Source organism: Erythrolamprus reginae, chromosome 1, assembly GCF_031021105.1.
Source record: "Erythrolamprus reginae isolate rEryReg1 chromosome 1, rEryReg1.hap1, whole genome shotgun sequence".
NCBI classification, from domain to species: Eukaryota; Metazoa; Chordata; class Lepidosauria; order Squamata; family Dipsadidae; genus Erythrolamprus; species Erythrolamprus reginae.
The window spans coordinates 204,843,460-204,859,290 of record NC_091950.1 but is presented as its reverse complement, the minus strand read 5'-3'; the positions used below and the strand labels follow the sequence as shown (position 1 = coordinate 204,859,290).

Sequence of the window (15,831 nt, the reverse complement as noted above, 5' to 3'; positions counted from 1 at the left end):
TACAGCATCAGTCAAATGATGTCTCCATACCAAATTGCCAATGGAATTTGAGTGGGTTTTGAGAGGGAGGAACAACTGCAAATTCTTGTGCAATGTTTGAAGGCATTACTTTATTTAGTTTATTTAGCATAATGAGAGCTGCTTAGGAACAGGAGGAAATGGGATTAGGAGAGGATTGATTAAGTTTATGAAAAAAAAGAGAGAAACAAATCAAATGCCTAATTTGCAGTTGTGAATTATTAATAGATTTTTCTTGTTCGTGTATAAATTGATTCTTTTTAAACAGAGTCTAAAAGAATATTCAAACAAATTGTTTACATTTTCTTGAGTTATTTATTTAGTTATTTTTTTTGTGTGTGTGTGTGTGTATACATACACCCACACACCCATCTCCACACACATGCTTTTTCTTTATTTCCTCCTTCCTCCCCCCTCCCTTTTATGTATACATTATGTATTGCATCTGTGCTTAGAAATCAACTTCTTGGTATGAAACTGTTCTGGTCATTGGGAAACATTGTGGGGGATGAAGATGATCCATTGAGCACAGGGCAATGGCTCTGTGTACTTTGAGATAACAATTGCCCTGAAGAGTGCAATAGAGAGACTAAAAAAACTACCATCCCATTTGGCTTCTGATCACAGCTAGTGTTCATGTTATTCTTCACTTTAAGCTACAAAAGATTTGCTTTTTGTTTATGATTGAGTTTTCCTTGCAATTACACCAAATCCATTTCATTTTGGATCAGGGAGAATATATGGTACTAGTAGGTTTTATTAATTCAGTGCCCATGAGAATACCGAGATGTCTTCTACACAAATCAGTTTAAATAATATTTCAGTAAGTCAACCTACTTGACCAAAAATATCCAATGTTATCATACAGCTTTGCTTGGATTGTTTTTTAACTAATGAAATCCAATAAAGAACAAGTTCACATTCCCAAGACAGATGGTGAAAAACAGTTGATACTTTGACCAGGTCAGTAGTACTTTCAGAGCTGCCTAGAATTCTCATTTCTTATCCAATCTTGAAGGGCTTTATTACCTTTTTGAGTATGGCCCCATTGAGTCTCTGAAGTTCACAAAAGGCCCTTCTCAGTAATCCCTTTTAAGCTGATTCTATTAGGTGTAATGCCCTAAGATTACTGATTCCCAAAGCTCCATGTTTCCTGTGAGAGGAGGGGTTGTTAATCAAAGCACCCAAGATAGCTTTAAAGCTCTCAAACTGATTAATATCAGAAACCTTCAGATGGTTTCATTTCTCATTCAAAGGCACATGTTCTAACATTAATTCTATAGATTTCACACTGGAGGAAAGAGATGTACAACTTTAATGGCAAAGAATGGAGTGGGCGGTTTGTACAAATGAGGGCTTCTTGAACCCTGCTCTTTGTTACATAGGTTTGTGAAGAATGTTGGATAGTACTTTGTACCTGCAAAATCTCTATCAGACTAGGGTTTTTTTTTCCATTGAAAAGCAAGTTTTCTCACACCAAAGAGCAAAACAAGAAAACTAAAACAGGATGCATAAAGTAATGGAAGTAAACGGAATGGAACGGAACAGTACAGAACAGTACGGAACAGTATGGAACAGTACAGAACAGAATAGAATAGAATTCTTTGTTGGCCAAGCATGATTGGATACATAAAGAATTTGTCTTGGTGCGTAAGCTCTTAGTATATACAGTGATACCTCATCTTACAAACCCCTCGTTGTGCAAACTTTTCAAGATACAAACCCGGGGTTTAAGATTTTTTTGCCTCTTCTTCCAAACTATTTTCACCTTACAAACCCAAGCCGCCGCCACTGGGATGACCTGCCTCCAGACTTCTGTTGCCAGCAAAGCACCCATTTTTGTGCTGCTGTGATTTCGCTGAGGCTCCCCTCACTGGGAAAACCCACCTCCGGACTTCCATGTTTTTGCAATGCTGCAGTGGAATCCCAGCAGCGCAAAAACGGGAGCTTCGCTGGCAATGGAAGTCTGGAGGTGGGGTTTCCCAGCGAGGGGAGCCTCAGTGAAATTGCAGCATCACAAAAACACGGAAGTTTGGAGGTGGGGTTTCCCAGCGAGGGGAGCCTCAGCGAAATCACAGCATCACAAAAGCATGGAAGTCTGGAGGTGGGGTTTCCCAGCGAGGGGAGCCTCAATGAAATCACAGCATCACAAAAGCATGGAAGTCTGGAGGTGGGGTTTCCCAGCGAGGGGAACCTCAGCGAAATTGCAGCATCACAAAAACACGGAAGTTTGGAGGTGGGGTTTCCCAGCGAGGGGAGCCTCAGCGAAATCACAGCATCACAAAAGCATGGAAGTCTGGAGGTGGGGTTTCCCAGCGAGGGGAACCTCAGCGAAATTGCAGCATCACAAAAACACGGAAGTTTGGAGGTGGGGTTTCCCAGCGAGGGGAGCCTCAGCGAAATCACAGCATCACAAAAACATGGAAGTCTGGAGGTGGGGTTTCGAAGACTTCCGTGTTTTTTGTGATGCTGCAAATTTTCCTCGCTGGGAAACCCCACCTCCGGACTTCCGCTGCCAGCGAAGCACCTGTTTTTGCACTGCTGGGATTCCCCTGCAGCATCATAAAAACACAGAAGGAAGTCCGGAGGTGGGGTTTCCCCTAGAGGGGAGCCTCAGGAGAATCCCAGCAGTGCAAAAATGGGCACTTCGGCTGGCAAAAGGGTGGGTTTTGGGCTTGCACGCATTAATCGCTTTTCCATTGATTCCTATGGGAAACATTGTTTCGTCTTACAAACTTTTCACCTTACAAACCTCGTCCCGGAACCAATTAAGTTCGTAAGATGAGGTATCACTGTATAAAAGAAAAGATACATTTATCAAGAATCATGAGGCACAACACTTAATGATTGTAATAGGGGTCAAATAAGCAATGAAGAAACAATCAATATTGATTAAAAATCTTTAGGATACAAGGAGCAAGTTACAGTCATACAGACATAAATAGGAGGAAAGGGGTGATAGAAATGATGAGAAAAAACTAGTAATAGTAGTGCAGACTTAGTGAATAGTTTGACAGGGTTGAGGGAATTATTTGTATAGCAGAGTGATGGCATTCGAGAAAAAACTGTTCTTGTGTCTAGTTGTCTTGGTGTGCAGTACTCTGTGGAAATGTTTTGAGGGTAGGAGTTTATGTCCAGGATGAGAGAGGTCAGTAAATACTTTCACAGCCCTCTTTTTGATTCGTGCAATATACCGGTCCTCAATGGAACTCAGGTTGGCAGCAATTGTTTTTTCTGCAGTTCTGATTATCCTCTGAAGTCTGTGTCGGTCCTGTTGGGTTGCAGCACCAAACCAGACAGTTACAGAGGAGCAACTGATAGACTCAATGATTCCTCTATAGAACTCTATCAGCAGCTCCTTGGGTAGTTTGAACTTCCTGAGTTGGCACAGAAAGAACATTCTTCATTGTGCTTTTTTGATGACATATTAAAATATATATTTGTGACCAATTCACCTTTAGAGCTTCATATCTATACCTATCATCCAGAGTTTTTTTTAGCCTTAGAAATTATCTATCTGTGTCAGGAGAGGAGTATATGAAGAGAAATATTTAGAACTTTCTCCTTCATCTTCCTGTCATTGGGTCGTTATTTGCTATAAGAGTGAAGGAAACGGAGTCTCATCATTGAGATTAAATTGAAAACTTATTGAAGCCCGCATATGAATGGGCACATCTCAAGGGACAGAAGGAAATCCTGCTGTTACAGCTTTTTCCTGACCTCCATATGTGACATACATGTGACGTGTGTGTGCATAGAGAGAGATGTTTCAATTATTCCTGTTACATAAGCCATAGTTAACTTTATACTATTTTCCTAATAGATAGCAGGTGCTGTAATTATGGCTCACTATCCAACATAATATTCAATCTGGTTTTCATCTAACATCAACAGCAATCTCAAAAGTGCGATGTGCTTATAAATTATACTGTTGAAATACAATATGTACAATTTATAAAATATATAATTAAAAAAAAATACCATAAAAAGGATATCACATTGCCTCACAAAAACAATTTGAATATCTAGAGTAGAATAGTATCTTGATTAAGTCAATGAACCCTTGCCTTTTTGCGTGACCTGGAGAAAAATGAACCTAAAATCTTCACAGTTCCTAGCAGACATTAATCAAATCAGTTATTATCTTGTTCTAAATTAATATTGACTAAATGTAGGCTCCTTAGTTTTAACCTAATCTAGTTGTTGATGTTTGTTCTCCTCCCTCCATACCCAATTGATTTATTTATTGTTATGTGTATGTGTCTTATTTAAGAAAGTTTCCTTAGAAAATAAATATAGTACTGCTTTTACAGAGGTTTAATGATAAAATCTGAAGTTATTTCAGTATTGTATGCAGCCATTATTCCATTACCAGTGCCATTCTGAACAACTAGAAGCCCTGGACTGAGATAGAAGAAACCTTAAGGAATAACATAAAGAATAAATGATAACCTTGTAATTTAATTATTAAAATGGCAATCCATCTGAAGTAGACCCAGAGACAGGGTTCAAACAAATCGGTACTTTTATTCAGCTCAGAGAACAAGTGACAGCTCAGCAAGGCAAAGTGACAATTCAGCGAGTACCGACTGACTCTGCTTGGAAAAGCCGCTTCTTTTATACATTTGCGGCTCCTGCCAAAGCAAGAGCCAGCCGCGTCTGAGCCAATCAGGAGCGACTTCCTGCTTCGGCTCAGACAGCGCTGGAAAGAGGAACAAACTATTTACAGGAAATACAAGGTAGCCATTTCAGGACACAACACCCCTCCCCTCATAGTTGGACACATCCATCATGAAAGCCATGTGACAAAGTCGTCCAATCGGTGGGGCCTCCGTGGAGCTTGCTCTGACCTGCGCAGTTCAATTTCTCCTTCGACACCGACTGTGGAGGATGGCTCGCCGCTGTTCTCCTGGCGCGGCGGACTTGGCCTGGCGGGCCCAACGAAGGCTTCGGAGGATGAGGATGGCTCGGCGTCGCTGGATGGCTCCCCCTGGCCCGATAAGTCTCTTTGCGTATTTCTTAATTCGGGCAGTGTGTTAAAGTCTGTTGAAGGGGGAGAGTCCATGTCAGCGGTTTGTGGCAATTGGTTTTCTGTTCGCTTCCGAATGTGGTCTATGTGTCGTTTCCACAAACGACCATCCTCTAGTTTTACAATATAAGTTTTTGGTGCATTTTGCTTAACAACAATTCCTTTCATCCAGTTTACATTTCCATCAAAACTTTTTACATATACATTTTGTCCCAAATACATTTCTCTTTCAGGTTTTACACACATTTGATTATTATTAGTACAGAACCTTGGGTTCAACCTATCTAGTGGTGACCTTAATTTCCTTTCCATTAATAACTCTGCAGGGCTTACATGTGTGTGCGAGTTAGGGGTGATGTGTTGGGTGAGTAAGAATTGGTCCAAGTTTTGTTGTACCTCCCCAGGGCCTGACCTGCGCAATGCCTCCTTTGCCACACGAACGTAACGTTCTGCCAATCCATTAGCCCAAGGCGAGTAAGGCGAGATGAGGGCATGCCTGACCCCTAGGCCATCTAGGAACAATTCGAATTGCCTGGCTGTTAGCTGTGGCCCATTGTCAGACACTAATATGTCTGGGCACCCATGGGAGGCAAACAGTCTACTCAATACCTTGATGGTGGCACTTGTGGTGATGTTGTTCATTGCTATTATTTCCACCCATTTTGGAGAACGCATCAACCACTATTAAGAAATACTGGGACCCCACTGGACCAGCAAAATCAATGTGGACTCTTGACCAAGGACCAGTAGGCTGCTCCCACTCAGCCGGAGTTGTTTTGGGGGGATTAGGCCGTGACTCTTGGCATGGTTCACACTTCGAAACCCAGTTCTCAATATCAGCATCCAGACCTGGCCACCATAAATGCCCTCTTGCTAGGCTCTTCATCCTGACAATCCCAGGATGGCCCACATGTAACATTTTGAGTACCTTTTCCCTTAGGCTTTTGGGGATGATCACTCTATCTCCCCACAACAGACAACCCTTTACATAAGATAATTCAAGTCTTTTGGTTTTGAAGTCACACAATTCAAGTTTCACAGCATCATTTTGCCATCCCTTAAGTACACAGTTTACCACTTGTTTAAGGATTTGATCTTGCTGCGTGTGTGCAGCTACCTCTTTGGCCGTGGTTAGTGGGTTATCCTCGAGTTCTATCATTAGTACATCTGTGGAAGGAGCAGGGTCCTCCACTAAGTCTGTTATGGGGCACCTGCTGAGTCCGTCTGCGTGATTGATTTCCTTCCCCCCCTTGTGGGTGAGATCATACTGGTACCCTGAGAGGAAAAGGGCCCATCTGATCAGTCTTGGAGACATAAAAGGCGGAGTGGGCTTGTTGGGGGCTAGCAGACCTAGTAAAGGCTTGTGGTCAGTGACTAATTCAAAACTTCTTCCAAAAATGTAATTGTGAAATTTCTTTACCCCTGCCACTAAAGCTAGAGCCTCCTTGTCTAACTGGCTATAATTCCTCTCTGTGCTGGTCATGGTTCTTGAAAAAAATGCTATTGGGGCCTCTGTCTTATTAGGCAGAACGTGAGCTAGGACTCCTCCTATGCCGTACGGTGAAGCGTCGCACGTGAGCCTAATGGGTAGTGAAGCACTATATTGGACTACTACACTTTTAGAAGTTAATAATTGCTTTATTTGGAAAAAAGCTTCACGTTCAGTTTCCCCCCAGGTCCAGCGGGCTTCCTTCTGGAGTAAACGATGTAGAGGCTCTGCTACTGTTGCCTTCTGTTTTAAAAAAACGGAATAAAAATTAAGGAGGCCTAAAAATGCCTGCAGCTCATTCTTATCTCGTGGCTCTGGGGCTTCCCTAATGGCTCTCAGCTTCTCTGTTGTGGGGTGGATACCTTCTTTGTCTACTTTATATCCTAGAAATTCTATACTGTTGGTTCCCCAGACATATTTGTCAGGCTTGATTCTTAAGCCTTTGTCCTGTAACCTCTTAAGTACTTCCCTTATTCTTTTGTTTACTTGTTCCTGGTTTTCCCCTGCAATTAAGATGTCATCAAAATATGGAATGGCCCCATTTACCCCTGACAATAGGCGTTCCATAATGCTCTGGAATATTCCTGGGGCTATGCTTACCCCAAACTGTAACCTCGTGCATTTGAAAGCCCCCCTGTGCGTTACAATTGTTTGTGTGTTTGCTGTTTGTTCATCGACCGGGAGTTGCTGGTAAGCTTGCGCGAGGTCGATCTTTGCAAACCTTTTCCCTTCCCCCAGGGAGTGTAGGAGTTGTTGTACAACCGGGATGGGGTAGGGGTGGTGTTGGAGGGCCTTATTTAGGGTAGATTTGTAGTCAGCGCAAACCCTTAAAGAACCATCTGGCTTCAGAGGCGTAACTATGGGAGTTTCCCATGGCCCTTGTTCCACAGGGACCAAAATACCTTGGCTTATAAGTTTATCAAGCTGCAGGTCTAGTTTGGGGAGAAGCGGAAGGGGGACCCTGCGAGGTTTTAGCCTGACTGGTGGGACCTTGGGGTCAATAGAAAATTATATAGGGGGCCCCTTATACGATCCTAAGGTGGGGCTGAACACTTCAGGGAACTCTTGCACAAAGTTAGGCATATTATCACAGTTCACATTACACACACCTGAAATTTCAATCCCCAAAGGTTCCATCCAAGCCAACCCCAATAGAGAGTGCTTAGCCCCCGTTACAATAAGCATGGGTAGGGTACATTTGACATTCTTGAATACAATAGGTACATTTGCTGTTCCCAGGACCGAGATTACCCCCCCTTGAAAATCTCTGATCACTAAAGAGGTTTGTTTTAGATCAGATTTAGACATATTAGGCATATACAGTTTAAACTTCTCCCAAGGCATGATGGTATATCTAGACCCAGTATCAAGCTCCATTGAGCAAGGTTGATTATTTAGTAACAGTGAGATAACAATTTTGGCCCCTTTTTTTGTTGCCGTGTTATTCACGGAAAATTGAGTGTTACCTCTATAGTAGTCGCGGTTAGCGGTTGAGTAGTTCCTTTGACCCGCGTTGCGGAACGGTCTATTTTCTCGCGGTTGGGGGGCCTGGTTTTGTGGTCGTTGGTATTGCGGTGTGGCGAATGTCTCTTCTGGTGCCGTTGCTCTGCATGCGATGGCGATGTGGCCTCGACGGTTGCAGCGGCGGCATGTGGCGTCTCGGAAAGGGCATCGATGGCGCTGGTGGTTTCCCCGGCAGCCCGCGCAGGGGGCTGGGTGAGTAGCTCTGTGGTGTCTCGGCTGGTCTTGTACCAGGAAGCAGTTGTCCCCGTTGTGAGCTGGTTGGCTGGGGTTGTCTGATTCCACGGCGCGGGGAGACGCGGAGTCAATCTTGGCAATGAGTTCTCGCCTTCCGTGTTCTTTTAATTCTCTAGCTGCTGCGTCGGCGGCTTCTGCGGTTTGCGCTAGTTTAATCACGGTTTGTAGCGTCGGCTCTTCTTCGGTGAGAAGTTTGTTTCTCACTGTGGCGCTTTTCATGCCGAAAACCAGGGCATCGGTGAGGCGAGCTTCCGGGTCTTTAAACTTGCATTGAGCAAGTACCGTCCGAAGTCGCGTTGTAAACTGGTTGATTGATTCAGTTTCCTTCTGAGCCATGATGGAAAACTGATGCCGAAAAACCATGGCTGGTTTGGTCGGTTTGAAATGGCTCGCTAGCTTTTCCTGTAGGACGTCCCAAGCTACGGTTCTTGCTGGCTGCGGGTCGGTGAGAGTCTGGGCAAGGCCACGGATTTCTGGGCCGCAGTAATTTAGAAAGATAGCCCGTCTGCGATCGGCTTCGGCGTCCTGTATCCCTGCCGCCTCGAGGAAGATCTCGAAGGTGGCCATGTATTCGTCCCAGGATGTTTTTTCGGGATCGAAGAGTTCCGGAGCCTGGCCGATCTGGACTTTGTTCATGTTGCACGCGATGTTTCTTCCGTCCGTTCGTCGCCAGTGAAGTAGACCCAGAGACAGGGTTCAAACAAATCGGTACTTTTATTCAGCTCAGAGAACAAGTGACAGCTCAGCAAGGCAAAGTGACAATTCAGCGAGTACCGACTGACTCTGCTTGGAAAAGCCGCTTCTTTTATACATTTGCGGCTCCCGCCAAAGCAAGAGCCAGCCGCGTCTGAGCCAATCAGGAGCGACTTCCTGCTTCGGCTCAGACAGCGCTGGAAAGCGGAACAAACTATTTACAGGAAATACAAGGTAGCCATTTCAGGACACAACACCATCAACATTCAATTAGAAATCAACAGCAGCATTGTTCAAAGTAACCACCACCACCTAAACCGCAAGGTGTCTTAAATGCCAAAAGAAGCATAACTTTTGTCTTTACCCTTAAATAAGTTTTCTTCATTAGAAGATAGTTGGAGAGCTTGTGATCTTTTTTTAAAAAAAAAAAGGTTTCAAATACTTTTGGGGGGAAAACAACCAACAACCTTATCATAGCATGTTCCAAATTGGCATGTTATGACAGGATGAAGTGTATACAGAAATGGAAGCATTTAATTCTGGGCATCCAGACTGAAGAATTGCTCTCTTTAAGAGTGTCAGAAGCCCATTTAGAATTGAAGATCATCCTTGGATTTCAGTGGGAAAGAGAAGTTGGGCACCATCAGCATACAGATGGCATTAAACACCTAGGGCTATACTTGTAAGGTTTGATCTAAGCACCTTGAAGCCAAATTTCCTATTAAATGTGCTGCATTTCCTCCTATTAACTTAAACACCAACAAATGGGAAACGACAGGAAATTGAAGATAGCTTGAGACCTTGGTATAAAAAAAGAGGAGTTCTTTATTCTTTCTCAGACCTTTTTGTAAGTGAATTTATGATGATAAACTGAGGCTGCCAAGTCATCTACCTATTGAACTAGGCTTATACATGCCTAATCCTAGATAAATGGGGAAAATGTGTCTTTCAGAATCTGGTAGGTGCCCTTGAGTTGAGCCCAATTCCTCATGACTTCAACCATGCAGCTTTTGGGAAGGGGTTTGCCAAGGATGCCTTCTGGCAATTTTTGTTTCAATTTGCCCAGGCAGGGTCACCTAGAAAAGGAATGCAAATTAGAGCAGAATGGTGGGTGTGAGCAGGCAGTAAAACTATTGCCTCTTTTTATTTGTGTGCAATGCATGTGGTGTACAGTATGCTAGAAGTGGGGAGTGGCTGTGATTGCTTAAGCATACCCACAATTTTGGTGACATTTACTCACCCCCCAACCCCTCCTGCTGATTACAGCCCTAGAATTATTCTTTGGTCCTCCCATGTAACCAGGACTTAGAATTAGAAATTGAGACCAAAGTTGGCTAGATGCTGTCTGCTTCCTTCTCCTTTTTTGGTTGGATTTCAATTTCTTATAAAGGAATATTTTTGGTTAGTCCCAGCAACTCTATGCATTGGGCCCCACGTGTGCGTGCATGTGCACACATCCACAATGTAACTTGGAATTAGTAATTTCTTTGCACATTGGTATGGATTGTTTCACAGATCTCATAAAGAGATTTGGTTGCTTTATAATCTTTGCTGTGTCCTTTGGCGTGGCATTAATTTCCTCCCTTTCTGCTTATCTTTTGGTCTTCAAGAGCTGCATAAAACACAGTAATTGTGCAGTTTTTCGCTGGTAAGATGGATGCGGACTGCATGACAATTTCCTTTTATAATATCTTGTTTATATCCAGTCTCATAACTCTTTTTTTTTCAGCTGTTTTGCAAATCAGATTTAAATCTTGATAAATAACACCTTAAGAAATAATTATGGCCTTGTTATTTGACTGTGGTCTGATATAGTCCAGCAGGAAAATACGGCCTCTCAACAGATTTTGACAAAATGTTTTTGCAGCACACTGAGTTTTGGTAGTATCCAATTAAGTTATAAAAAGAACCATGCTAGTTCATACTCAAGGCCAAAAGGTTTATTATCCATTTGGCATGGAACCAGACATCCCCCTCCTGTCCCCTTACAAAAGTTGTAGGGAGAAAAAAAAGGGATAAGAACTGCATTATTTTTTTCCATATTGTGTCAAAAGGTTCTCTGCTTACTTTGGGCGAAGAAAGAAGCTCTTTGTGCATTAATGAGCAATTAATTGCAACTTCAGGATGTTGAGTTTAGAGTAGGTTAGGTATCCCTAAACCACGAACAGTTGTAACAAAGTGTGAATTTTAAAGTGACATTCCAGCTCAGTAATGGCATTCCTGTCTTCTCGTGCAGTTGAAGAAATGACAGCTTTATGGAACACAGGATCCTACTGCAGAACCACCCTATGAATTCAAGCATGGTCTTTTTGAAAAACTTCTGTCTGGTGAAGTCAGTTGCACAATGTTAATTCATTTGGCTTCTTAACTGATTTTTCAGACAGACAGTGCTGTAGCTACAGATATGCCACATTAGAAGGAAGAACCCTGGTTCCTTGTTCTGCCCCCAGAACAACGTTATGGAACATGTTGTTCTTTCCAGCAGAAAAGGAATGGCGTGACTTTTCTGTGGCTGATACTTGCATAATGCCGACTGGATTAGGCAGTTCATAATTCTGAAGCATGGGGTGGGAAAGGGTGGATACGAATGCTAATAGTACCACAAATACATTTGGTATTTCTCCCATTCATCCTCTACTGTAGTTTTAGTGCAGATGTACAATAGATTGAAATTTATATAAAATTGAAACTACACACACTACACAGATTTCACTGTTGCCAACTATTGTTGGGGGAGTAGGGAAAGAGGAAAAGGAAGGCGGAGGGAGGGAGGACTTTGAAAACTTGATTCCAGTCTTTCCCTTTCCAGAAAAAAAAAACACCTGGCAGTGTGATGCAACCTCTTTGTTTGCCCCTTCTGAGTATTAGTAAAGACTGAGGCAGAAAGAGCTGTATCTCTACCATCATCCAAGGAGCAGGACACAGTAACGGAAGCTTATTTAATCAGCCTGACGGTTTGAGAGTGGCAAGTAATTGACTACATCACAGGCCGCAGCACTAAAGCTGGCAGGCAACCAAGAGAGAACAGAATCCTTCCCTACACCAAAGAACACTGTGGCCGGAATTTGGCAGCAGAATTTGGAAAGTCTCTGTTAGTGCTTGGCAGAAGCAGCTCTGGGGTTCTCTTTTTAAAACCATCAGGATGTCCAATAAATCACATTGATTTCAGATCTATGAATCAGATTGTGTTTATAAAACCCCCAGTTTAAGTGGGATATTTTAAGGGAAACTCAATAAATTAAGATAAGGATGCTACAAAAACAATTGTTCAGGTTGACAAAGTCAGCATTAAGGGCAGAAGTATTCCTCTTTCTTCTTTATGCTTAAAATTTTCATCACGTTCCTTTGAATAGGTCAAGCCATAAATTTCCTTTGGTAATAGCCACACAGCTGACAAATTACATTACTACTAAAGGTGTTTAGTAATTATGGGGCTGCATGTTAAACTACATCAGAAACGTTTTTCCTTTTAACTTCTAATCTTAAAAGGTAGTGACTACATTGTTATGAAGTAGTTGCAAAGTTTAAACAGCTGGAATCCTGCCTACCTCACCACTACTCCCTAGCCCCTTTTCTCAGTAAAAATGTGAAAATTAGAATTCATTGCTTGGTGTTGTATAAACCAATTATCTGTGAATATAAAAAGGCTTTTTAACAAACAAGTGGCATTGTTATAATTATTTTAAATGAAAAATAAAGTCAGTGGCTGAGACACCTAGAGATTGTGTGGATAACTTTATTAGTTTCCACTTCAAGATCTGTGGTGCAGATGCTAATCTAATAAGAATACATTATGGTATAGAACAAAATAGGACAGGAAAAAACTTCATTTGCTAAATCACCTCCCTGTCAAACTATAAATCTAGCCTTTCTACCCCCCTCTTCCCCCACCCCCAAGTTTGCATTAAATGGATCTGCCCAGTTCTTAGATAATTAAATACTGGTCACATTTCTAATTTTTACACTATCATTTTGGATGTGCTTAAGTACATGAATTTATTCAATTTTTAAAAGAGAATCCCATATGCTTAGGCAATTTTCCAATTGAACAAAAAGGAGAGACAAAGATAAATTAGACATTAGAATCATAGTATCATATACAGTGGTACCTTGTCTTACGAACGCCTCTTCATGCGAACTTTTCGAGATACGAACCGGGCGTTCAGGATTTTTTTTTGCCTCTTCTCATGAACCATTTTCGTCTTACAAACCTCGCTGCTCTCCCGGCTGCTGCTGCTACTGCTGCTGCAAGCAGCAGCCAAAACAAGCGATTTTAAGTTTGCAGGCTCTGATGATCCTAAGGGAACTGGGGCCAGGCTTTGCCCTGTGGGGTCTTCAGCCCCCCCATCTTTTCTGCTAGAAAACGGCATATCAAAGGAGCTTTCCACAGCCACCCCAGGGTGGCAGGTGGATAAAGAAAGGCTAGCGTAGTCCTTGGAAGGCAGTGAAAGAGGGGTGTGGGAGAAGCCAGGCTTACGGTGTCCTTTGAAGGCAATGGGGAGGGATGGGAGTCCCTTGCAGTCAGTGTGGTGTGGAGTGCCCCATTGCAGCATCTCCCATGCCAGAGCCCTCCCAAAATGGGCCTCGATCCTGGGCTGCCCGCTCGCACAGCTGCCAGTAGTTTCCCTTCAGAGAGAGAGCATGCAATTCACCTTGCCCCTCCCCCATGGTTCCTTCTGCTGCAGCAGCCAAAAGAGAGCGGTGCCCATGGAGTCCTTAAGCGTCTGTGCCTCCAGAGCTGCTGCTTGCCCAAGGCATCCCGCAGGTGGCTCATGGCGGCGATTGCCATGGGCGCTTGGCTCCACTGTCAAAGGCCAGAGAGGAAGGGAGCCTCCTTCCTTTCTCTCCTCCCCCTGGCATGACGGTGGCATTCGGCAGGCTACCCGATGTTTTTTACCAGCCGGGAAATAGGCAAAGCGAGTTTACAGACAGGTCCTTCCTTTCCAAGGACTCAGCAAAACTCTTTAGCTTCGCCAAGGCTTCCTCCCTCCATCCGCTTTCTCCCAAGTAAATGTCCTTGGCTCTTTCTCTCTCCCTCCCCATCCCAAATGGCAGCCCTCCTTCTGCCCTGACATTTTGAATCATTCCTCTTTTAAACATCTGGGTTGCCCAGCCAGATCTGGACAGGCTACCTGTACAGGGACAGGGCTGGAGAGGAGAGGAGTCATGGGAGGCTGCAGTTTGAGTTGGGGCCCCTTCAGGTTTCCGAATTGGACTGTTGAATCATTGTCCTTATTCTTAAAAGCCAGGTAGCCTGTCCAGTTTGTTCATGAGATTTAGAGACTGCTCTATTCCAAAATGATTCTAGGTGGCTTACACTAAAATAAGTGTAAGAGGAAAACAGAAAGAGAAATCCCGTAGATCCAAATAACACGCTCCCTATTATTTTGGGGGGGGGGAATCATTGGGACTGCACAAATACTGTACCCCAAGGCGTGGGAGAACAGCTAGGTTTCCTAAACAGCTAAGACTTCCTAAACATGATACCTGTTAAATGACTATCCAGAATCTTCAGTGAAAGACAATCATATGCTGTCTGTCTTGCTGATTGCTTATACAGATGTTTCACCATAACTCCTGCTTTTACTGTAGTTCTCATCCATTTGTGGTGGTCTTTCCCACTCCATCTCCTGTATTAGAGCCCTTCAGACATTGGAGGGATATGATGTGCTATCATTTCTTCTTTGATCATCTCTTCTGTTAACTGGAACATGCCAGTTTTCTTTCGGGATCCTCTCCATCTTATTTCAATTTGCGACAATCCTTTTTAATTTACAGTGCCCAGAACAGGGCACAGTATTTCAAGTGGGTCTGACCAGGGCAGAATAAAGTAGAATTTCTTCACATGATCTGGATTATTATTCCTCTTAATATCTCCCAAGAGAGCATTTGCCTTTTAAACAGCTGCGTCAGAGTACTGGCTTATATTTAACTTAAACTTGAAAAGGTTTTCCTGATCCCTTTCTTGGCTACTACTGCTAAACCAAGTCTCCCACATCCTATACTTTTGACATTCATTTTTTTCCTCATTTCAGAAATCAACTTGGTTGATCAATATTGATTCATAGTACTGTGTGCTCCTCTTCTTGCTTAGACATACTAGAAACAGAAAAGTTTAGACCATGTTCCAGCTTCACCAATGATTTCACTCACACAGAACAAGTCTAAATTCAAAATTAATGTAAGTTTTTAAAAATAACATTAAATGCCACCTTATTCAATCATGTGCAGATCTATAAGTTGTGCTCCCCCCTACATCTGTCTGTTTATCACCTAGAGATGATAGGAATAACATCTAGGGATAATAGGGATATCTGTTAGATTTATTGCTCACCTTTTTGAGTAGCTCAACACAATATAAAGTACATGACATTCCCTCTTTCCATTTTTCTGCCCCCAAAATATACAGGTCATCCTCGACTTACAACAGTTTGTTTAGTGACTGTTCAGATTTACAACAGCACTGAAAAAAGTGACTCATGACCATTTTTCACACTTACAACCGTTGCAGTATCCCCATGGTCATGTGATCAACATGCGGATGTTTGTCAACTAGTTCATATTTATTAATTCAGTACCTGTTGAAGACAGAGCAAGAATGATTGCTTCAAAACATCACCAGTGGACTAGAACCAGAATCTTCCCAGTGCCAGTCCAATCCTTAAACACTATTTTGTGTAGTTCTGAATTGCATATTCACATTTGTAATATTGATGATCTGCACAGTGGGAAAGAGAAAATATAGTAATATTCTAAGATGTCAGCTCCTTTTGAAAGCTCTGTGGGAATTACATCAAATCTAAAATGCCTCTGCTGGAATTTGCTTATCATCCTAAACACACAT

At 42.8% G+C, this 15,831-nt stretch overlaps 1 protein-coding gene across 4 annotated transcripts in view; it reads left to right on the top strand.

Annotated features, from left to right (window-relative positions):
- The window catches only part of PARD3B (par-3 family cell polarity regulator beta), a 697,616-nt gene that overhangs the window by 593,671 nt on the left and 88,114 nt on the right, over positions 1-15,831 (top strand). The window contains exon 22 of one of the 4 annotated variants that reach the window (XM_070732033.1): positions 15,023-15,070. The exons of the other annotated variants lie outside the window; for them this stretch is intronic. Coding sequence (XP_070588134.1) covers positions 15,023-15,055 — 33 coding nt within the window. The 3' untranslated portion in view covers positions 15,056-15,070. Of the gene's footprint in view, positions 1-15,022; positions 15,071-15,831 lie in introns of those variants that run through there. 4 annotated transcript variants of the gene reach the window in all.